The sequence below is a fragment of the Spinacia oleracea genome, chromosome 6 (assembly GCF_020520425.1).
Source record: "Spinacia oleracea cultivar Varoflay chromosome 6, BTI_SOV_V1, whole genome shotgun sequence".
NCBI classification, from domain to species: domain Eukaryota; kingdom Viridiplantae; phylum Streptophyta; class Magnoliopsida; order Caryophyllales; family Amaranthaceae; genus Spinacia; species Spinacia oleracea.
The window spans coordinates 110,141,656-110,166,957 of record NC_079492.1 but is presented as its reverse complement, the minus strand read 5'-3'; the positions used below and the strand labels follow the sequence as shown (position 1 = coordinate 110,166,957).

Genomic DNA, 25,302 nt, shown 5'->3' with positions numbered 1-25,302 from the left:
CTATACGTAGCACTGGCGTGGTCACATACACAAAGTAATTAATGGATATCAAAATCACATACTCTTGCACATTTCCAGAAATTGACTAACTATTACGTACACTTCTAATTGCAACAATCCAAATTCATGAGTACCACTTTATTCTGATTATGCATGTCAGGTTGATAAAACCATAAACTCACCATAAATTGTCCAAGACAAAGTAATAACCTTACGCTAAACTACATGACCTGCCTTGTGACTAAGTTTAATGATCAAACACACGGGTCATGCACATGAACTTGATAAAATAGCTACTGGTAGTGTATATATATACCCAAAAGCATTTTGAACATGGAAATCAATTACATAAGAAGAAAGAGTCTATTATGACATTACTGATCTTAATGAATTTGCAAAAGTCATATAACCCACATATACATATTACACATAGTCACGTTAAAATAATATTTTCATAGGGTTAAGGTAGTGAACATAGTAACTTACCTTAACAAGCTTAGTATCACCAACAGCACACGTAAACACTAGTACGTATCCTCACGCTCTACGCACTCTACATACAAGAATGACATAATTAACGTCAATATATATACAATCTGGGTGTAAAGAGGAAGGCGAGGGCTTGAAGACGGTAGTCCTTACGGTAGAATCCGGTGATGTTTAATGGTGTTTCGGTGTAACCGAAAGTAGGTAGAAATCCACTTCAATTCGGCGCTCGAGGTTTTCCTGCGGTTTCTTATGCACGGCTCCTGGTGGTGTTTTGTGAGTGTACGAGGGTTTTAAAAAAAATGTTGTATTAGGGTTTTGTACTATTATTTATATGGAAGGAGGATGATAAGGCTGTTCAGAATACGGTTACGATTACTAGCGTAAATTTAGGGATGATGATGTTTATCTTTTTGTTAGTAGCAAATCCTAGACTAATAGGTTACGAGAGGTGATAAGTATGGAGTTTGTTTTTCATGAAGAGAAGAACTATCTCTTTTTTTTTTTCTTTGGATAATACTTGCTGGACTTTTCAAAATCAAGAAAAGATAATGATGGAGATTACAACTTCGCAATTTGAATGATGAGAACAAAGTCAGAAGGACTTAGTCAATGACGGTTAGTTTGTGTGATCTTTAGGAGTTGGTTATGTGAATTCGAAATAAGGTAAATACGTTTTTTTTTTTTTTTATAAAATATTTCCATAGATAAAATAAGATATTAGGTAATTAATACGGGTTATTACAATAGGAGGCGAAGGTTTTCATCCCATTGCTTCGTCGTCACCTCCAAAGCCGTTCAAGGCGTCGTCGACTGCTGTCAACGTTGGTAACGTTTCTGCTGGGTCGGCCAAGAAGCGTCCTGCCGAGAAAGGTTCAGTTGAGGATACTGTTATCTCCCTGCCCCCACGCTTCTTGGGTGATGGCGAGGCTGCTGTTGTTTGGCCTTACGCGGATCGGTTGATTTTACCATCGACGTATCAGCGTTATCATGAGGTGGAGCCTCTATCTGTCGCGTCGGCCGCTGCTGAACTTAGCTTAAGGGTGAGTTTACTTTATTTTTACCTGTCGTGTGTTAATTTATCGTTTTTAATTCGTGGTGATACGCCATCTTTGCAGGCGTCGCAGGCTGCTTTGGCCGTGCGTCGACAATGTTCGCTGTTGTGCGACGAGCTGACCAACGCCGGGAAGCTGTTGGCGGTGACGAAGAAGGCTGCTGGTTCTTGGGAGGCTAAGTGGAAGGTTGCTGATTAAAAGGTGGCTGATCTTGCTGCGGTGGTCAAGTCGAAGAACGAGCAACTAAAGGGCAAGGACGAGCAGATTGCTGACGCGGCCAAGGAATTAGAGAAGGTGAAGGGAGAGTTGGCTTCGACTACAGAGGAGATGGAGGGTTTGAAGAGTTTGTATGACGCCTGTTGTTAGGTTATGATACATATGACATTTACATAAATCATGCGGAAACAACCATTAACCCAGGAAACATATTATTTACACATAATCATTTAGCATAGTTTAGATGCATACTCTTTGTTGCGTGCCTTCCCTAGCTGCGCCCGAACCGAACAAGAACAAGTCTTTTAGGACTCCAAGTGTCGTCCCTCCGTAGAAAGTCCACAGCACGTCCGGATCCGCCTTAAGATTGACCAACTAGAATCGCCCTTAAGGTACTCAGAAAATTCGGCACTTTTGGGGCAAGATGGGTTTTAATTTTCTCTCAAAAAACTCACTTTTGAATACTTTGAAACTTGTATATAAATTATGACCCCTAGGCCTTTATTTATAGAGTTATGGAAAAGGAATCGTAATCCTAGTAGGATGCGAATTAATTGGAATTAGAATTCTACATGAATTCTACTTAATCAATTTATCCAATAGGAATAGACATTTAATCATACACTGACTCTTGCAGATTCAGGAATCTCGCATGAGCTCAAACTCACACACACACGGCAGCCACAAGGGCTGCCCACGCATGCGAGCAGCAGCCCACGCAGCGCGGCCCACGCATGCGCGGCCTTGTGCGCGCTGGGCTGTGGCGTGCGTGCTTGCTGGGCGATGGCCTGGCTTCGTGCTGGGCCTTCGTCCGGCAGGCCTCGTCCGATGCTAATTCGTACGATACGCTTCCGATTAAATTTCCATTTCCGGAATCTATTTCCGATACGAACAATATTTAATATTTCCGATTCCGGAATTAATTTCCGTTTCGAACAAATATTTAATATTTCCGTTTCCGGAATTATTTTCCGATTCCGGTAATATTTCCGATTCTGACAATATTTCCGTTTCCGGCAATATTTCCGATTCTGGTAATATTTCCATTTCCAACAATATTTTCCGATACGTACCATGTTTCCGTTTCCGGCAACATCTACGACTTGGATAATATTCATATTTCCGATACGATCCATATTTCCGTTTCCGGCAATATCATCGTTTCCGGAGTATTCATTTCTTGCCTGTGACGATCTTAGCTCCCACTGAAACCAAGATCCGTCGGTTCCGAATATTCATAGATGGAGTATTTAATGCCATTAAATACTTGATCCGTTTACGTACTATTTGTGTGACCCTACGGGTTCAGTCAAGAGTAAGCTGTGGATTAATATCATTAATTCCACTTGAACTGAAGCGGCCTCTAGCTAGGCATTCAGCTCACTTGATCTCACTGAATTATTAACTTGTTAATTAATACTGAACCGCATTTATTAGACTTAACATAGAATGCATACTTGGACCAAGGGCATTATTTCCTTCAGTCTCCCACTTGTCCTTAGGGACAAGTGTGCATTTCCTAATTCCTTTGTCGCTCGATGCTTGCTCTTGAACATAAGGTAAGAGTTGTCATCCTTATTATGTCCAGAGGTGTTCCTCGGTTTCAGAGTTCAACTGATCAAATAAACAGATAATCATAGCCTATGATTCATCCGAGCACGGCCATGCATTTCACAGTTTCTAGCTCTCCGAGTGGCCTTGTACAACTTTTAAGCATCTCATCCCGATTTATGGGAGGACAATCCCAATCTTGCGATCTTGAGATTAGACTTCGTTTGATAGGTGATTACCTGAGCGTTGCCTTTATAGCCTCCTTTTACGGTGCGACGGTTGGTCAACTCAAAGCAACCAGTTCTCAAACAAGTAATCTCAAATCACTCAGGTATTGAGGATTTAGTGTCTAATAATTTAATGAAATTTACTTATGACAGACTTTCATCTCTTACAGTAAAGTTTCATAGGTCTTGTCCGATACTAGTCTTCCCAAAGTAAGTATCTATGCAAATGATTATGACATTGCCATGTCCACATAGTTCAAGAAACAGAACTACTAGTCATCTTGCATTCTAATCGTCTAACGTTTTCTATGCGTCCAATTTTATAGAAAACTCCGACTAGGGACCATTTTCAACCTTTGACATTCAAGTTCACTTGATAGACATTTCTTAGTCACAGGACTGGTCCTGACAGTCTATCTTGAATATATCGTCAAGTTGAAGGGACTCATCATTTAATAAACCACAAATTAAATGGAAAAATGAATTCCTTTCATTTATTGTGAATGATTAACCAATAATGTTTTACAAAGATTTAAACTCTAAAACTTTAAAACATTAAACAGAGACATCAAAGCCATTCTCCAATATGCTTGATTCCCATAGCTGCAGTGTGCGAGTTGTGCTTCGCTTGCGGCAGAGGTTTAGTTAATGGATCTGATATGTTGTCATCAGTTCCAATTTTGCTTATCTCGACTTCTTTTCTTTCAACGAACTCTCGTAGAAGGTGAAATCTACGAAGTACATGCTTGACTCTCTGGTGGTGTCTAGGCTCTTTTGCCTGTGCAATAGCTCCGTTATTATCACAATACAGGGCTATTGGTCCTTTAATGGAGGGGACTACACCAAGTTCTCCTATGAACTTCCTTAGCCATATAGCTTCCTTTGCTGCTTCATGTGCAGCAATGTACTCCGCTTCAGTTGTAGAATCCGCAATGGTGCTTTGCTTAGCACTTTTCCAGCTTACTGCTCCTCCGTTGAGGCAGAAGACAAACCCAGACTGTGATCTGAAATCATCTTTGTCGGTTTGGAAACTTGCGTCCGTATAGCCTTTAACAATTAATTCATCATCTCCACCATAGACCAGGAAGTCATCTTTGTGCCTTTTCAGGTACTTCAGAATATTCTTGGCAGCAGTCCAATGCGCCTCTCCTGGGTCTGACTGGTATCTGCTCGTAGCACTGAGTGCGTACGCAACATCCGGGCGTGTACATATCATAGCATACATTATTGAACCAATCAATGATGCATATGGAATCCCATTCATTCGTCTACGCTCATCAAGTGTTTTTGGGCACTGAGTCTTGCTTAGAGTCATTCCATGAGACATGGGTAGGTAGCCTCGCTTGGAGTCCGCCATCTTGAACCTATCAAGCACCTTATTGATATAAGTGCTTTGACTAAGTCCAATCATCTTTTTAGATCTATCTCTGTAAATCTTGATGCCCAATATGTACTGTGCTTCTCCTAGATCCTTCATCGAAAAACATTTCCCAAGCCAAATCTTGACAGAGTTCAACATAGGAATGTCATTTCCGATAAGCAATATGTCGTCGACATATAATACTAGGAAAGCAATTTTGCTCCCACTGACCTTCTTGTATACACAAGATTCGTCCGCGTTCTTGATGAAACCAAAGTCACTGACTGCTTCATCAAAACGTATATTCCAGCTCCTGGATGCCTGCTTCAATCCGTAGATTGACTTCTTTAGCTTGCATACCTTTTTAGCATTCTTTGGATCCTCAAAACCTTCAGGCTGTGTCATAAACACAGTTTCTGTTAAAACGCCGTTTAAGAAAGCAGTTTTGACATCCATCTGCCATATTTCGTAATCGTAATATGCAGCGATTGCTAATATTATTCGAATAGACTTTAGCATTGCAACTGGTGAAAAGGTTTCATCGTAATCCACACCGTGGACTTGCCTGTAACCTTTCGCAACCAATCTAGCTTTGAAAACTTCAAGTTTCCCATCCTTGTCCTTTTTCAGTTTGAAAACCCATTTGCTTCCAATGGCTTGGTAGCCATCTGGCAAATCGACCAAATCCCATACTTGGTTTTCAGACATGGAGTCTAATTCAGATTGCATGGCTTCTTGCCACTGCTTGGAGCTAGGGCTCGTCATAGCTTGCTTGTAAGTCGCAGGTTCATCACTTTCAAGTAATAGAACGTCATAGCTCTCGTTCGTCAAAATACCTAAGTACCTTTCCGGTTGAGATCTATATCTTTGCGATCTACGCGGGGTAACATTTCTAGATTGACCATGATTCTCACCAGATTCTTCTAAAGATCTCTGAGTTTCATCCTGAATGTCATCTTGAGCATTCTCTAGAGTTTGTTGTTCGACTCGAATTTCTTCGAGGTCTACTTTTCTCCCACTTGTCATTTTGGAAATGTGATCTTTCTCCAAAAAGACACCATCTCGAGCAACAAACACTTTGTTCTCAGATGTATTGTAGAAGTAATACCCCTTTGTTTCCTTTGGATAGCCCACAAGGATACATTTGTCAGATTTTGGATGAAGTTTGTCTGAAATTAATCGTTTGACGTATACTTCACATCCCCAAATCTTAAGAAAAGACACATTTGGAGGCTTTCCAAACCATAATTCGTATGGAGTCTTTTCGACAGCTTTAGACGGAGCTCTATTTATAGTGAGTGCAGCTGTATTTAGTGCATGTCCCCAAAATTCTAATGGAAGTTCGGCCTGACCCATCATTGACCTGACCATGTCTAGCAAGGTTCTGTTCCTCCGTTCTGACACACCGTTCCATTGTGGTGTTCCAGGAGGAGTCAATTCTGATAGAATTCCACATTCTTTCAGATGGTCATCAAATTCATAGCTCAGATATTCACCGCCTCTATCAGACCGCAGTGCCTTGATCTTCTTGCCTAATTGATTCTCTACTTCACTCTGAAATTCCTTGAATTTGTCAAAGGATTCAGACTTATGCTTCATTAGGTAGACATAACCATACCTACTGAAGTCATCAGTGAAAGTGATAAAGTAGCTGAAACCACCTCTAGCATTTGTACTCATTGGTCCACATACATCTGTATGGATTAAACCCAATAGTTCATTTGCTCTTTCTCCAACTTTAGAGAAAGGTTGCTTTGTCATTTTGCCAAGTAAACATGATTCGCATTTACCATAATCCTCTAAGTCAAATGGTTCTAGAATTCCTTCCCTTTGAAGTCTTTCTAAGCGTTTCAAGTTTATATGGCCTAATCGACAATGCCACAGATAGGTGAGATCTGAATCATCCTTTTTGGCCTTTTTGGTATTTATGTTATATACTTGTTTGTCGTGATCTAATAAATAAAGTCCATTGACTAATCTAGCAGATCCATAAAACATCTCTTTAAAATAAAACGAACAACTATTGTCTTTTATTATAAAGGAAAATCCCTTAGCATCTAAGCAAGAAACTGAAATGATGTTTTTAGTAAGACTTGGAACATGGAAACATTCTTCCAGTTCCAAAACTAGCCCGGAGGGCAACGACAAATAGTAAGTTCCTACGGCTAATGCAGCAATCCGTGCTCCATTTCCCACTCGTAGGTCGACTTCTCCCTTGCTTAACTTTCTACTTCTTCTTAGTCCCTGTGGATTGGAACATAAGTGTGAGCCACAACCTGTATCTAATACCCAAGAAGTTGAATTAGCAAGTATACAGTCTATAACGAAAATACCTGAAGATGGAACGACTGTTCCGTTCTTCTGATCTTCCTTTAGCTTCAAGCAATCTCTCTTCCAATGCCCCTTCTTCTTGCAGTAGAAGCATTCGGATTCAGAAGTGGGTTGACTGACCTTCCTCTTTGCAGATTTGGCGCCAGTATGCTTAGTTGGGCTGGCCTTGTTGCCACCTTTCTTAGCATTCCTCTTCTTTCCAGATTTCTTGAACTTGCCCCCACGCACCATAAGCACATCCTGCTTATCACTTTTGAGCGTCTTTTCAGCGGTCTTCAGCATACCGTGAAGCTCAGTGAGCGTTTTGTCCAGACTATTCATACTGTAGTTCAGTTTGAACTGATCATACCCGCTATGAAGAGAATGGAGGATGGTGTCTATAGCCATTTCCTGAGAAAATTGCTGATCCAGCCGACTCATATTCTCAATGAGTCCAATCATTTTGAGAACATGTGGACTTACGGGCTCGCCTCTCTTAAGCTTGGTCTCAAGAATTTGCCTATGAGTCTCGAATCTTTCGACTCGAGCCAGATCTTGGAACATGTTCTTCAACTCACTGATGATTGTGAAAGCATCTGAGTTGATGAACGTTTTCTGCAGATCCGCACTCATGGTGGCGAGCATTAGACATTTCACATCCTTGTTGGCATCAATCCAACGATTGAGGGCTGCCTGAGTGATCCCGTCGCCTGGAGCTTCGGGCATCGCCTCATCTAGGACATACTCCTTTTCTTCCTGCATAAGAACTATTTGCAAGTTCCTTTGCCAGTCAAGGAAGTTTTTCCCGTTCAACTTCTCCTTTTCGAGAATTGATCGAATGTTGAATGAATTGTTGTTTGCCATATTAAAAACTACAATTGAAAAGAATAAACAAATAAATAACCATTCACAGTTTCTCTTAATAAACTTAAATTCTAGCATTCATGCATAATTCAATGTTTATTAAGCATTTTATTCAAGTTATGTGTTCCGGCAGGTGTGAATAAAATGATTCCAAGATCCTAAAATCATTGAAGAACTAAGCACAGTTTGTCGACTTAATCCTAGAACATCTTAGGTAAGCAAAAGCCTTTTGCTAATAGTCTAGAAACTATTCTTGGTTGATAGGTACGTCTAAGAACTTATTAGGTAAACCTATCGAATTTGCCACGACATAAAAGGACTCCTTACTTATATCGTTGAGTTTCACCAAAACTAACATGTACTCACAATTATTTGTGTACCTTGCCCCTTTAGGACCAATAAGTAACACCTCGCTGAGCGAAAACTATTACTAGATTGATGTAAAGGATATCCAAGCAAGTGTATATTTTGGCATGGCACCTTTTAACTCAATTTTTAAGTTTGGAACTTAAGGCTCTTACTATGTTGGTTAGATTTTAAGTGAACTAAAATCCTTAATCATGCAACATAATCAAGCTTTTGATCTCATGCATTTTAAGACATATTTAAAGCAATAAATAACTTAAAACATGCATAAGATATTTGTGATCTAGTATGGCCCGACTTCATCTTGAAGCTTTGACTTCAAAGTCCGTCTTGAAAATCTCCGTGGGAGGCACCATTTTCTTCAAATAGGATAAGTTATAACTAATTACAACTATTTGATGGTACGCAGACCATATTTGAATTGAAAAATAACTTTGGTGCTTTAGACCAATTACATTCAAATTAATGGTACGCAGACCATATTTTCTATCCTATTTGGGCCATACTAGTCACTTCATAACCTGCAAAACAGTACATATACAATATATACCATTCACCCATTCATTATCATGAATGGCCCACATAGCTGGTTAGTTAAAACACATTATGCATCACGTAAACATTTGCAGCAATTAATCAAGGTCACCAATAATCTACCAATTATTCAGTCCTTATTAATTCTAATCGAGTTGTTTTAACCTTAAGGATTTGTAGACCTAATCAAGAGTTTATGACTAAAAGCACTCCCACTCAAACCAATAAATTCATATGCTTTACTAATTTTAAACATAAAATTGTATTTCTAGTCTAACCGGAAACATACAAATTTAATTAAAATTTAAAGCTCATATAAATTTATAATTGAATCCAAAAATTTAATTTTAATTTCAGTCACATTTAAATTAATTTATGATTTTAATTTTAGTAAAATAATTAGAATAAATGCCATTTATTATAATTATAATATTCAAAATTAAAATCCAAGAAATTAATTCAAATTATTAATTTTAAAATCAATTAAAATTACGTGAACTGAAATTTTCAAATTAAACATTCAAAAACGATCTAATCGAAACGCAAACATCCTATGCGTTGCACGCCCATGGGCTGTACGCACACAGCCATTGCTGGCCATGTGCGCGCAGCCCATGCGCTCGTTGCATAGCTGCTGCTGTCCCATACGCAAGCCTCCGCACAGCGCCCACCGCACGCGAGCTATCGCTCGCAGCGCGCGCGCGTTACCGCGCTCGCTGGTGCGCGAGATCGCTCGCTGGTGCGCGCGAGCCATCGCTCGCTGGGGCGCTGCATCGCTCGCTGGTGCGCGCGAGCCATCGCTCGCTGGCGCGCGAGATCGCTCGCTGCGCGCGCGCGAGCCATCGCTCGCTGGTGCGCGAGATCGCTCGCTGGTGCGCGCGAGCCATCGCTCGCTGGGGCGCGAGATCGCTCGCTGCGCGCGCGCGAGCCATCGCTCGCTGGTGCGCGACATCGCTCGCTGGGCGGGCGACGTCGCGCGCTGTGCGCGCGAGTGATGCTGTGCGCAGCGCTCGTGGCACGCGAGCTTGCGCTCGCTGCGCACGAGGTTGCGCGCTGTTGTGCGAGGCAGCGCGCGCTGTGGCGCAGCTCGCTTGCTGCCCACACGCGACTGCCTTGGCTCGCCCCTCGCCCATGCCCATCCGTTCATTGCTCGTGGCACACGACACAAGGCAGGGCTGCTGCCTTGCGCTCGTGCACTACGCCCTTGCTCATTGCATTCGTGCCGCACGGGCGACGAGCTCCCTTGCTCGTCGTCGCATGCCCGCATTATACAACACCCCTTAAGGGTAACACGAAGCGTCCATTGCTTCGTGCGTGCAAGTTATTTGAACGAATCGCATAAAAATTTAAAATTTATATTTAAAATTAATGACAAATTAATAAATAATATTAATTTCATAATTTTAGGGCGAAAAAATCGAAAATTTATTATCCAATTGATTTCCGATTGATATGGATTCAAGTCTAGGTCATAAAAATTTAAAATTTATCGTAAATTTACAATTTTTATGGTGGTTTTTAATCATAGGTTTCTAATTAAATTACAATTAATTATGAAAATCAAATTAATTCTAAATTATTCTAATTTTCAACAAATTAATCATAATTACAAATTAGATTGCATAATTAACAAGACTAGGCATTCAAACTTGTTAAACATATGCAGTAGGTCAATCAAAAATTCAAGATTTATCAACAAGAATCGCAAATATTTAATTTAACATCTTAAATTTACGAAATTTTGCATCCGAAAAACTAAAACCTTCGAAAAGTCATAGTTAGGCTTCGAATTTGAGAATTCTGGGTTCGGCAGAAAAATACTATTTTTGTCAAAATTTTAGAATGCCTTTTACATGCGGAATTGACACAAAAATCACTCAATTCGGATGAGTAATGAAGAAACTGCCGAAAAACTGCGTACATATAATTAAATAAACGCAATTTGCAATTAATTAACAATTACGAAAATTAATCACCCCTTTTAATTCTTGCAAATTTGTAATATTTAACCATGTTCATGCAATTTAGATTATGAAAATAATAAGGGGCTCGTGATACCACTGTTAGGTTATGATACATATGACATTTACATAAATCATGCGGAAACAACCATTAACCCAGGAAACATATTATTTACACATAATCATTTAGCATAGTTTAGATGCATACTCTTTGTTGCGTGCCTTCCCTAGCTGCGCCCGAACCGAACAAGAACAAGTCTTTTAGGACTCCAAGTGTCGTCCCTCCGTAGAAAGTCCACAGCACGTCCGGATCCGCCTTAAGATTGACCAACTAGAATCGCCCTTAAGGTACTCAGAAAATTCGGCACTTTTGGGGCAAGATGGGTTTTAATTTTCTCTCAAAAAACTCACTTTTGAATACTTTGAAACTTGTATATAAATTATGACCCCTAGGCCTTTATTTATAGAGTTATGGAAAAGGAATCGTAATCCTAGTAGGATGCGAATTAATTGGAATTAGAATTCTACATGAATTCTACTTAATCAATTTATCCAATAGGAATAGACATTTAATCATACACTGACTCTTGCAGATTCAGGAATCTCGCATGAGCTCAAACTCACACACACACGGCAGCCACAAGGGCTGCCCACGCATGCGAGCAGCAGCCCACGCAGCGCGGCCCACGCATGCGCGGCCTTGTGCGCGCTGGGCTGTGGCGTGCGTGCTTGCTGGGCGATGGCCTGGCTTCGTGCTGGGCCTTCGTCCGGCAGGCCTCGTCCGATGCTAATTCGTACGATACGCTTCCGATTAAATTTCCATTTCCGGAATCTATTTCCGATACGAACAATATTTAATATTTCCGATTCCGGAATTAATTTCCGTTTCGAACAAATATTTAATATTTCCGTTTCCGGAATTATTTTCCGATTCCGGTAATATTTCCGATTCTGACAATATTTCCGTTTCCGGCAATATTTCCGATTCTGGTAATATTTCCATTTCCAACAATATTTTCCGATACGTACCATGTTTCCGTTTCCGGCAACATCTACGACTTGGATAATATTCATATTTCCGATACGATCCATATTTCCGTTTCCGGCAATATCATCGTTTCCGGAGTATTCATTTCTTGCCTGTGACGATCTTAGCTCCCACTGAAACCAAGATCCGTCGGTTCCGAATATTCATAGATGGAGTATTTAATGCCATTAAATACTTGATCCGTTTACGTACTATTTGTGTGACCCTACGGGTTCAGTCAAGAGTAAGCTGTGGATTAATATCATTAATTCCACTTGAACTGAAGCGGCCTCTAGCTAGGCATTCAGCTCACTTGATCTCACTGAATTATTAACTTGTTAATTAATACTGAACCGCATTTATTAGACTTAACATAGAATGCATACTTGGACCAAGGGCATTATTTCCTTCACCTGTCAGGAGGAGGTAAAGGATGTCGAGGCATTGGCCATATGGAAGACAAGGGCGCAAATGATGTACTCGTGTTTGATCGGGGAGACCAGCCTTTGGCCATGTCAGAAGGAGGTGGATGACTTTTTGGCTAATGGTGGCACTATGGCGGAGCTGTCCGTTCCAGTGGTGGATGCGGACGAGTTGGCGATGGAGGCGGACACTGCTGGTACTAGCGTGACCGACGTCAATGCTACTCCTTTGGTCGAGGATGTTCCCACTGCAGAACGGGGGGGGGGGGAAACTTTCATAGAGCAGCACGAGGGAGATGTTCCTGTCGCCGCTTCTCAGGAGGTGGTTTTGGCAGAGGCAACGGACGTGGCTGACGTCGTCGTGCCCCCAGGCCAGGGGTAAGAAGTCTCGTCCTCCGCCCAAGAAGAAGAAGTGTAATAGCTAGAAGTTTGGATATTTTGCGGTTTTTGTGTGTTTCATGGATGTTTTTACTCGTCGTCGATGGCGGCGACGAGGTGTTTGGATAATTTATGTGTGTTTATGTTAGGATTGTATTTTGAAAGTCGTGGCCTTAGAGGTAGCGCAATTTGTGTTTCGTATGACAGGTGTGTTTGTTTTTCAATCATGTTTTTCTTGCGATTCTCTTCTATGTTTCGAATTTCTTGTCGCGCATAGTGTAACAGGTGTTTGCGAAGAATAGTCATTGAAACGATAGGAACATGCATATGTAAAGTGGTACTTGCGTTGCTTGCTTATTCGTCGTTTAAGGTGGGTAGCGTTCCATCTACGGGGGACCGACTTGCCGTCTCTGGTGACGAGTCTGTATGCCCCCTTTCCGATGATTTTATCGATCAAGTACGGTCCTTCCCAAGCTGGTGCGATATTACCCGTGTTTAGCTCCTTCGTGTTTTGAAATACTTTGCGCAGCACCCAATCGCCTACCTTGAACATTTTTACTTTGACGTTTTTGTTGAAACATTTTTCCACGATCTGCTGCTGCGACGCCATCCTTATCAACGCTGCTTCCCTGAAGTCTTCTGTATTGTCGAGGTTTTCACTTAGTTCCACGTTATTCTGTTCTGGTGTCATGAGTCCATATCGTGCACTGGGCAGTGTCACTTCAGGGGGCAGTACTGCTTCGCACCCGTAAACGAGTGAGAAAGGAGTCTGTCCCGTCGCCGTCCTAGGCGTCGTCCTGTTGGCCCATAGGATGGATGGCAGCTCTTCTGCCCATCGTCCTTTCTTGTCGTCCAAGCGCTTTTTTAGCGATGCGATGATCGTGTTGTTGCTGGATTCCGCCTGTCCGTTGGCTTGGGGGTATCTTGGCGTCAACATCTTTAGCTCGATGTTCCACGTCTTGCAGAAAGCCCTGGTCTTGTCGCTGATGAATTGTGATCCGTTGTTGCATATGATTTCTGATGGTATTCCGAACCTGCATATTATGTTAGTCCATATAAACGAGCATACTTCTTTGTCCCTTACTTGTTGGAACGCACCTGCTTCTATCCACTTAGAAAAATAATCCGTTAGAGCTAACATGAAGACCTTCTGTCCTGGGGCGATGGGTAATTTACCGACGATGTCCATCCCCCATTTCATGAAAGGCTACGGTGTCAAAGTGGGGTGTAGGAATTCAGATGGTTTATGTGTCATACATGCATGTCATTGAGACTTGTCGCACTTAGCTACGTACCTCATGGCGTCTTTGAGCATTGCTGGCCAATAATACCCATTCCTTTTGATCCTGGTTGATAAGCTTCATCGGCCTTCGTGTCCGCCCCATTCTCCTTCGTGGTATTGCTTCAGTAATCCTTCCCACTCTGCTTTTTCCGTACATTGCATCAACATTCCGTTTGCCGACCGTTTAAACAACACGTCCTGCAAAATAACATATCGTGAAGCTTTAAAAAGTATCTTTCTGGCTTTGAGCTTCTCGTCGGGTAGGGTTTCGTGTGTTAGGTAATCGAAGAAGGGTTTGGTCCAGCTATCTGTGTTTGTGGTTGACAGGACGAGGTTGGCATTTTGTGGGATGTCCTTCTCGATGGCGGGCGACAACAGATGTACTAATGGTATGGATGAGAATGGCGACTTTCTAAGTGCGGATCCTAGGTTGGCAAGGGCGTCGGCTTGCGTGTTTAAGTCTCGTGGCACTTGTTTGATGGAGAAGGGTTTAAATCTAGAGGTTAACTTTTTTTCTTTCTCGAGGTATAGGGTCATTTTCAGGTCTTTGGCTTTGTAGTCGCCGTTGATTTGGTTGACGATTAGTTGTGAGTCGCTGAAGATGTTGAGTCTGCTTGCTCCCAGTTTTTCAGCTAATGTCATTCCGGCGATTAATGCCTCGTATTCTGCTTCGTTGTTTGTTGCTTTAAAGTCGCAGCAAATGGCCTGTGCTATCATGTCCCCTTGTGGAGATTTCAGCACGACGCCTAGACCTGCACCACGAAAGTTAGATGAGCTGTCGACGAAGAGTGTCCATGTTTCCTCTATGTTGTTGATGAGTTTGACTTCATCGTCTTCTATCTTCTCCAAGTCGGGGCTGAAGTCTGCCACAAAATCCGCTAGGGCCTGTGATTTTACAGCCGTCCTCGGTTGGTATTTGATGTCGAATCCTCCAAGTGCCATCGTCCACTTTTCCATTTGACCTGTCAGTTCTGGCCTACGCATCACAGACTTGATTGGATAATTAGTCATCACCACTATTTGGTGAGTTTCAAAGTAACGCCTTAACTTTTTGGCGGCAGTGACTAGTGCTAAAACAAGTTTTTCGAGGGAGGAATACCTGATTTCTGCTTCTAACAAGGACTTACTGATGTAGTAGATGGGTAGTTGTTGTTTTTCGTCTTCTCGGGCTAATACTGTGCTGACTGCTGTTGTGCTGACGGCGAGGTAGAGTTGCAGGATTTCACCTTCTTTGGGTTTGGACAGGAGGGGTGGTGTCATCAAATATTTCTTAAGGTTTTGCAAAGCTGTTTAATGGTCGTCGGTCCAACTGAAGCCTTTGTTTTTGCGCAAGACGTCATAGAATAGACAACATTTGTCCGACGACCGAGATATAGAACGGTTTAATGCCGCCACCCGTCCTGTCAGACCTTGTACCTCTTTTATGTTCCTGGGGAATTGGATGTTAATGATTGCTCGTATTTGGTCGGGGTTGGCCTCAATTCCTCGTTGGGTGACGATGTAGCCTAAAAACTTACCTGCCGACACTCCAAAAGAACATTTAGTTGGGTTAAGTTTCATACCGTATTTCCTTAAAATTTCGAAAGATTGTCGCATGTGTTCTACATGGTCGTTCGCCTTCTTTGATTTTCACTAGCATGTCGTCGATGTACACCTCCATCGTGTCTCCGAGTTGATCTTTGAACATCTTATTGACCAGTCGTTGGTACGTCGCACCTGCATTTTTAAGACCAAAAGGCATAACTTTATAGCAATAAATTCCTCTATCTGTTACAAAAGAAGTTTTTTCTTGATCCTTCGGGTGCATAAGTATCTGGTTGTATCCTGAATAGGCATCCATGAAGGTGAGTAACTCGTGACCGGCGGTGGCGTCGACCATGGCGTCTATATGTGGTAGTGGGAACGGATCCTTAGGGCATGCTTTGTTGATGTCGGTGAAGTCGATGCACACTCTCCATTTGCCATTTTTTTTCCCGACGACGACGACATTTGCTAACCAATCTGGGTACTTGACCTTTCTAATCTTCCCTGAGTCTATCAACTTTTGAACTTCTTCGTCTATGATTTTATTTCTTTCCGGCGCGAACTTTCGTCGCTTCTGCTTTACTGGTTTGAAGTTGGGGTCGACGTTGAGCTTATGGGTGATGACGTCTGGGTTGATTCCTGTCATGTCTTCATGCGACCAGGCGAAGCAGTCCAAGTTTTCTCTTAGGAACGACACTAACTGACTTCTGATGCTGTCAGGCAGTGACGCTCCGATCCTTACGACTTGATCTGGTTTCGTCGGGTCTAATGCGACCTCGTCGATCTATTGATCGTCTGGCTCATCTGTGGTCGAGCCGGCCTGTAATTGCTAGATGGAGGATTTTGATGGTTTTAATGCGGTTTCATAGCATTTCTTTGCGTCTCTTTGCTGTCCTTTGATCTCCATGACCCCCCATTTGGTTGGGAATTTGATTGACTGGTGGTACGTCGAGGGTACTGCTTTCATTTTGTGGATCCATGGTCGTCCCAAGATGACGTTGTATGCTGACGGGCAATCAACGATGTTGAACTTCGTCATGACGTTGACTCCTTCTGCGTAGGTGGGCAATGATATTTCTCCAACAGTTCGCAATGATTCTCCACTGAACCCTACCAGGACTGTTGATCTCTTAATGATGTTCTTTTCCTCGAGTCCCATTTCCTGCAATGCCTCCAAGAATAGTACGTTTGCCGAACTTCCGTTGTCGATCAATATCCTTTTGATCAGGGCGTTGCCTATTGGAAGTGATATAACCAGTCCGTCGTGGTGCTCCCGCTGTGTGTCTACTGAATCTGAGTCGTCGAAGGTGATAGTCATCGCTGTTAAGGACTTGTTTAGTGCGATCTCATCCTCTGTTTTCCCCTCTTTGACGGCTCCGGATTCTCCTCTGTTGATTTTTTTAGCTGCAGAAGAGGTTAGTCCACAAATATCTGAACCACCAGAAATAACATTTACCACTTTGTTGAACGTAGGTGGGTCTTGTCGGTCGCTACTCGTTGTCGGGTCGGGTTGGGCGGTCTGCTCCTTGTTGAGTGTCTCCTTCCCTTTGTCGCTCAGCAGCTCCTTCAAATGCCCCCGTTTTAGGAGAAATGCGACCTCCTTTTTGAGGGAGATGCATTCCTCGTTTTTGTGACCGTTGTCGCGATGGAAATCGCACCATTTGCTCATGTCTTTCATGGAATCTGGTCTGTCGCTTTTCCGGGGCCACCTGACTGTTCCACCTACATTTTGAAGGGCGTTCACTACGCCTCCGATGTCGACGTTGAAGCCGTATTCGGAGATGTTGGGGTGATCGGCCCGTTTATTCCTGTAAACATTGTTAGTATCATCATATTGATTGACATTTTGTACCTGGTTCTGGCGGTTGTACAGCTGGTGTCGCCAGTTGTTGTTCCTTGGGGTGTACGACCGTCTGTCGCTGCTGCCCCCTGCTGGTCTCTGAGAAGCCATCCGTGTAATCTCGTCGTCTTTGATCCGCATCTGGGCAGTGGCTCTTGATCTGACCTCCTCGAAGGTTGCGCAGGGATATTTGGTTATCTCCCGGTACAATTCCGAGTTGGGGATGAGACCTCTTTTGAATGCTTCGATGGCTGTCCTGACATCACAGTTTTTTATACTAATTTTTTCACAATTAAAACGGTTAAAGTAATCGCGTACCGACTCGGTTGGTCCTTGAACCAACCGATAGAGGTCACTTGTTTGCTTCTCTAACTGGCGACTGCTGGCGAATTGCTGGTAGAAGGCGTTGATGAGGTCGGACAGGCAGTAGATGGATCCAGGGGTGATGTTCATGAGCCATTCCAGAGCTGCTCCGTCGAGGGTTCCTCCGAATGATTTTCACATGACGGGCTCGACCAGGTCATAGGGGATGCCGATCTGCCACATTCGTTGCTTGTAGACGTCGACGTGTCTGTATGGGTCGGACGTTCCGTCGTACAGAGTGGTCCAGATAGGGAGTCGGAGCTGGTGTGGGGCCGTCACCCTGGAGATTGCCTCACAGAATGGTGACGCTGCATATCCGTCGGCCGGTTCCGTCTCCACAGGGGTGGGCGCCCCTGGCAGCTTGGTCATCAGCTTCAACATCAACGAGCATTGCTTCTTCATGTGGGTTTCCATCTTGTTCAGGCGCTTGGTCACGGGGTCAGGTGCTGCTTCATCTTCCTCTCCATGTGGCTCGTCGCCGTCGGACAGATCTTCGGATTCATCAGTCATTTCAAATATCAACTTCTTCGGTTTTGCACCTGGCTTGTAACGTGACTGGGGCTTGCTGCTTTTTACGGAGTCGAACTCTTTCTGGAGGTTTTCAACAGATGCTCTCTCTTGGGCTAGCTCTGCTTGGGCCCGTTCATAGGCCGCTTTCATCTCCGTGAGTGTCATATCTTCAGAAGTCATCGTAGGATGGGTAATTTTGCGTGAAACCTAGTTAATGTCCCCACAGACGGCGCCAAACTGTTTATGCCAAATTTCGTCTAGGGGCGACACTTGGCTTGGGTCGACACTAACTAAGCACACAATACGAAAAGCGAATAAAAGAGACACGGCACAGAGAGATGTTGACGCGGAAAACCCAGGAATAAGGTCAAAAAACCGCGGATAGCTATGAGGCTATCAATCCACTAAGTATCCTAGATAATATGTGTAATTGTTTATGCTTGTGTAAAAATAATAGCTAATACAGAGAATGCTTTAAAGTGTGAGAAGTGCGATTGCTTAAGTGCTTGAGAGCTTTTGTTAACTTGTGCCTTCCTCTTGCGGTTCCGTCTCCTTTTATATCTCAAAAACAACGGCAGTATTGGTTGGAGGACTCCCTAAAAGATAGGGATTTCCCTTTAGCCGTTGTCCACGTTCTTCTCCAGTCTTTAACAACTTCCGTGATCTTTGGTGACGCTTTGGACTCGTTCTGAGGATGTGATGGCGCAACGTATTCTGGTCTTTGGGCCTAGATCTTAACCTATCTTGGCTTACTTCCCTGTCGATCGTCGTTGGTCTCAAGTTGTTGGTCTATCATCGCCTATAGCCTGTCGTCTGACGTCATATTCGACGTGCCCCCTTGGCACGATGCTACCTGTGACACGACAACACCTACGACATGATCAAACGTTAGAGCAGTTATGTCGTTAGTCCAAAAAGTGGGATAACATCTATGACACCATTTATGAAACGGTTTTTTCACGAAATAATCCCGAGTTTTAACTTAATTCACCATATACCCTCGTGTTTTCAATAATTCACTATACACCCTTGAGATTTCCAATAATTCACCAAATGCCCCTAAATTTTTTGAAAATACACAATGGTTAACGATCGTTAAGTTGCCGTTAGTTTACAACATCTTCATTCTCTCTCCTATGATCCTATCTCCAGCCACCTTCCCTTTTCCCCCTTTTCAACAGTCCAACCAACCAAGATTCAACAAAATTGTCTACTGGGTTGAGCATTTCCAGAAATTTGACCTTCAAGCTCATCTCCTTAGTATAAAAACTATTGCGATGCAATCTCCTTAGAAAAGGAGAGATGACCGAACCGCTAAGACAACGCCATTGAAATTGGCAGAAGAATAATTGGATTTTTTGGGGGTTTGCATTTTGCAACAAGGGGGAGGCAAAACAAGAGAGAAGATGAAGTAATAAGAATTCAATTTCCAACAACATGAAAATTCATGCTGAAGAAACAACCAAAGCTGCAAATTCTATAGATTAAAAATTAACATAAACCAAATAAAATCCCATAAATCAAATTTTTGATAAAAACTGAAACAAAATAAACAAACTCAGGAATTGAGATCAAAGGAGCACATGAAACCTTTAGAATTTTCTATTTGTAATTGAATGAATGATCAACATTACAGCAGTGGGTATAAATATAGAAACAAGGATTCTAGAACCTTCTACAGGTTGTTACAACAAATTGACAATGATGTGAGGTAGCTGTAACAGAAAGTGCACCATGAAGTGCTGACTGTATGCTCACGGTGCACTGTATGTGAAGTGTGGTTGCCATGCTGCAGCTGAAGTGCTATAATCTCATAAATAGAATTCCCATAATGTTAACATCGCCCCTCAAGATGGAGCATCACAAGCTCCATTCTTGGAAAAGAGAGTTTGAAACTGCATAGAAGAAAGTGGCTTAGTGAAGATATCAGCTAGCGGTTGCTGTGTAGGTATACAACAACCCTTCTAAGACTTTGTCTCTTGTAAAGTGACAGTCAATCTCTATGTGTTTTGTTCTTTCATGAAACACTAGATTCTTGGCAATATGTAGTGCTGATTGATTATCACAGTACAAGGTTATTGGTTTCAAATCATGAACACCCAAATCTTCTAATAAGTTCACTATCCAAGTAACCTTTGAAGCAACAGCTGCCATTGCCCTATATTCTGCTTCTGTAGATGATTTAGAGACTGTCCCTTACTTCTTAGACTTCCATGAAACTGGTGAGCAACCAAATAGGTGAATATATCCAGTGATAGACCTTCTAGAATCTGGATAAGAAGCCCAATCTGAATCAGAGAAAGCTTGTAAACTGATGTTGTTTGAAGCTTGTAATAGGATCCCTTGACCTACAGTATGTGCTAGATATCTCAAAGTGTGATGAAATGCAGCAACATGAGGAACCCTAGGACTTTGTAGGAACTGACTTAAAGTTTGTACTGCATATGAGAGATCAGGTCTTGTGTGTGTTAAAAAATTCAGCTTCCCAACTAAAGACCTGTATTTTTCTATGTCAGAATAAAGTTCTCCATCTGTATTGTTTAGTTTGACATTCACAAGTAAGGGTGTAGCTGCTCTTGTGGAGATATCAAAACCACAAGCATCAATGAGTTCTCTGGTAAATTTCTTTTGGCTAAGAATTATCCCATCTGAGGTGTAGCCTACTTCCATGCCAAGGAAATACTTGAGAGTTCCCAAATCTTTGATACTGAATTCTTGATGTAAGTAAGACTTTAGAGCTTGGAGCTTTTTTGAATTAGTTATTGTCAGGATAATATCATCCACATAGACAGCTGAAATATTGATATGGCCATCTTGTTTATTAATGCACAAGCTGTAATCATGCTTAGACTGCAGAAAACCTTATTTTTCTAAAGCAGTTAAGAGCTTCTCATGCCACTGTCGTGAGGCTTGTTTCAATCCATATATGGATTTGACTAATCTGCAGACCTTGTTAGTTGGATTATCAATGCCTTCAGGTACTTGCATATATACCTCCTCCTTCAAATCTCCATGTAAAAAGGCATTGTTTACATCCAATTGGAAAAGAGCCAAGTTTCTGCTTGCTGCTATTGCAAGGAGACATCTTATAGTGCTCATCTTCACAACTGGACTGAAAGTTTCTTCATAGCCAATGCCATATTTTTTTATTATAACCTTGGCCACTAGTCTGGCTTTGCATCTTTCCAGTGCTCATGAGGACTTCAGCTTTATCTTGAACACCCATTTACAACCAATGGCCCTCTTTCCCTTTGGCAGTTCCACTACTTTCCAGGTATAATTCGTATCCAATGCTTCTAACTCTTTTTTCATTGCCTCAACCCATAAAGGATATTGAGCAGCTTGAGTATAAGATGATGTCTCTTTAATGTCACAATCTTGAGATAGAAAAGCTTGAAACTCATCAGGAAATGTAACATAAGAAACTAGATTACACCAGTGTTTAGTAACTGGAATTGGATCTGGAACTGAAGTTGTAAAGCACTAATAAGAATCTAAGTAAGCTGGAGGTTTGTGTGATCTGGTAGACTGTCTTGTAGTTGGGTAAGGGAGAGGTTCAGAATTGGAGGAACTGGAGGTATACTCAGTAGAATGAGTTGTGTTTGTACTAGGCACAGAAGTGGGAGAAGAATGAATAGATGAATTTGTAGAAGAAGAAGAAATGGAAGAAGGAACAGGTGTAGGTATGGAAAGTTCAGATGATATGTGGGACTATGGTGTAAAAGAATGAGAAGGAAATATGGTACTAGGGGAAAAAATCTAGAGGATCAAAAACTGCAGGAGATAAAAAAAGTAGGAAGGTAAATAGCATTGGTGTCAGGAGATGGATTAGTGGAACTGTATTTGTGATAAAGATGGAATGGAAAGTGTTTTTCATGAAAGTGGATATCTCTTGACACAAAGAACCTGTTTGTGTCAATCTCCAAAACCTTATAACCCTTTTATGTTGTAGAGTACCACATGAACACACAAGGAGTAGCTTTGTGGTTCATTTTAGTTCTCCCAACTTTTGCTGTAGACACATAACAAAGGTAACCAAAAGTCCTCAAATGTGAGAGGTTGGGGACTTGTTTAAACAATATGTAGTAAGGAGATTCAAGATTTAGAGACTGCAAAGGCATCCTGTTGATCAAATAAGTAGCACAAAGTACACATTCTCCCTAAAACTTTTCTGGTACTTTGGAATGAATGTATAATGCTCTTGCTGTTTGTAACAAGTGCTTATGCTTTCTTTCTACAACCCCATTCTGTTGAGGGGTATGACCACAACTGGTCTGATTTAGAATACCCAATTTCAAGTATAATTTCTTCATGTCTCCTTCACAAAGTTCTTTTGCATTGTCTGACCTAATGCACTTAACCTTGACTCCAAATTGTGTCTCAATCATGTTCAAGAAATCACTCATGATAGAAACACAGTCACTTTTGTTTTTTAGAAAATGAATCCAAGTAAATCTGGTATAATCATCAACAATTGTCAAGAATTGAGTACAACCAGTGGGTGTCTTTACAACATGAGGACCCCAAACATCTATATGTACAAAATCAAATGGACTAGCAGACTTAATACTACTATGAGGAAAGCTAAGCCTAGTTTGTTTTGCAGCAGGGCACACCTGACAAATGGTGTCTTGTAAGCAAGCAGTCACATCACAGCTAGGATTTATTAGCTTTAATCTATTGAAAGGTAAGTGTCTAAGTCTTAGATGCCAAAGTTTAGCTTTATCTACTGCAGACAAGCAAGCTACATTACAAATGTGTGACTGGATAGAATTGGCTTTTCCAAACTCTTGTTCTCCCAAATTGTACAGACATGACTTCATATCACCAAGAGGAATCAACTTCCCTTGCTGGCAGCAAACAAAACACTTGTCATGAGTAAAATGAATCTCACATTGTAAGTCTTGACACAATTTATGCACAGATATCAGGTTGTACTTAAAATCTGGAACATGTAACACATTGTTCAAGGTTATGTCATCATTCAGTGTTATTGTGTATGTTTAACTGCAATATTACTCTCATCAGGTATGGTAATGTAGGTATTTTGGTTATCAACATATTTATGACTGGAGAATTGTGACAAATCATAACAATAGTGATCTGAGGCACCACTGTCTAAAAGCCATTTAGAGTTAGTGTGAGACGGTAAGCAGATGTTTCCTGCCATCATGGCTAGACTAGGATTGTTGCCAACATTCTGTTGTTGTTGCTTGGATAGCATATCCATAAGTTGTTGGTATTCCTCCACAGTAATAGTTGGACTAGCTTCAGTTTGTGGTAATGCTGGCATATCTTCATTAGAATTATCACCAAAAGAAACTGCTGCCACTTTACTGTCTTTAGAAAATTTGAAACCAGGTGGATAACCATGAATCTTGAAGCATCTCTCCACACTATGTCCATGTGTCTGACAATGTGTGCAATAGTAATTAGAACCCGGTCTACCATATCAGCTGGTAACTCCAATTTTCTGAAAACCAAATTGATAGCCTGTCTGAAAACCAGTTTTGTAGGTTTTATTGTTGTTATTCTAGTGATCTCCAGAAAATCTTCTTTTCTCTGCTGCAAAAGCCAGTGTTTCAACTTGACTACTAGCTTGAGATACCTGTTTGTGCCTCTCTTCTTGAGCAAACAGTCTGTAAGCTTCAAATACTTTTGGCAGTGTTAGTACCATCAGTACATTGCCTCTAATTGTAGCAAATTGATCATTAAGTTTCATCATGAACTGCATGACCATCTTTTCCTATTGTCTCTGGAAGAATTTCTTAGTAACATTACATTTACAATTATTGCAAGTGTAGTATGGTAAAGGATGTGCCTCCTCAATTGCATCCCACACAGATTTGATCTCAGTAAAGAATTCAGATACATACTTATTTCCTTGACTTATTTCATCTAGTTTCTATTCAAGTGAGTATATCTGAGCTAAAGAAGCAAAATTAAATCTATCTTCTAAATCGATCCAAATATCTCTTGCAGATTTTAGAAATATGACACTTTTGGCAATTACCTCATTTAGATTGCCTAAAATCAGAGAACATACCAGATCATTGCATCTTTCCCATGCTTTGCACTCAATTGTGCCAGGATCAGGTTTGATGAAACTTCCATCAACAAAACCAATTTTGTTCTTAGCTGACAAAGCAAACAACAGTGACCTTTTCCAGCTAGTGAAACCTTCCTCACCATTGAATTTGAAAGAGACGAGTTGCACTGAATTTGCATCAGAAGGATGTATGTAGTATATGCTTGCAGGATCTTGATTAGGAGGTAATACAACATTGTTTCTCAGAGAAATAGCAGTGTTTTGATCACCAGCAGCCATTATCACAGTTTGATCAAGATTTTGGAAACAAAAATAGATTCAGGAAAGATGAGAATCGGAACAATTGAAGAACAAACAAGTTTTGGAATTCTGAGAATTAACCAGAATCAAAAAAACAAACAAAAATGAGCTAAGGATCTTTAATCCTGCTCTGATACCATGATAAAAACTGAAACAAAATAAATAAACTTAGGAATTGAGAGCAAAGGAGCACATGAAACCTTTAGAATTTTCTGTTTGTGATTGAATGAATGATCAACATTACAGCAGTGGGTATAAATATAGAAACAAGGATTCTAAAACCTTCTACAGGTTGTTACAACAAACTGACAATGATGTGAGATAGCTGTAACAGAAAGTGCACCATGAAGTGCTGGCTGTATGCTGACAGTGCACTGTATGTGAAGTGTGGTTGCCATGCTGCAGTTGAAGTGCTATAATCTCATAAATAGAATTCCCATAATGTTAACAATTTTTGATTAATCCAGCAAACCCAATCAAACACACTACTAAAAATTCAAAATAAAACAACAATTAACAAATTTAAATTTAAAATCATGAGTGCACAACAACACGGGTTCGTTTTTTCGCATATCTGATATGTGTGGAAACACACATATCAACTAAAAGACAAATAGCTAAAAGACAAAAAAGGAAGTACCATTCATGTAAAAAAAGTACCATTCTGTAAAAAAAAG

General features: G+C 41.4%; 2 protein-coding genes across 2 annotated transcripts; both read right to left on the bottom strand.

Moving 5' to 3' along the window:
• Nucleotides 1-14,117: 14,117 nt before the first annotated feature.
• Nucleotides 14,118-15,299, bottom strand: LOC130463475 (uncharacterized). Its single transcript, XM_056832612.1, has one exon. The coding sequence runs from the start codon at nt 15,297-15,299 to the stop codon at nt 14,118-14,120; it is 1,182 nt and encodes a 393-aa protein (XP_056688590.1).
• A 1,093-nt stretch (nt 15,300-16,392) lies between these two features.
• LOC110804003 (uncharacterized) lies at nt 16,393-17,863 on the bottom strand. The gene is made up of 2 exons (XM_022009550.2): nt 17,760-17,863; nt 16,393-17,659 (listed from the first exon to the last, which is right to left on the bottom strand). Exons 1-2 carry the CDS (start codon nt 17,861-17,863, stop codon nt 16,393-16,395), a joined length of 1,371 nt encoding a protein of 456 aa, XP_021865242.2.
• Between the last annotated feature and the right edge of the window lie 7,439 nt (nt 17,864-25,302).

Coding starts and splice junctions, on each gene's coding strand:
- LOC130463475 (XM_056832612.1), bottom strand. CDS start 15,299: ATGACACCACCCCTCCTGTCCAAACCCAAAGAAGGTGAAATCCTGCAA.
- LOC110804003 (XM_022009550.2), bottom strand. CDS start 17,863: ATGGCTCATGAACATCACCCCTGGATCCATCTACTGCCTGTCCGACCT. Junction 17,660..17,759: donor CCAGTTAGAGAAGCAAACAA/GTGACCTCTATC, acceptor CTGTGATGTCAG/GACAGCCATCGAAGCATTCA.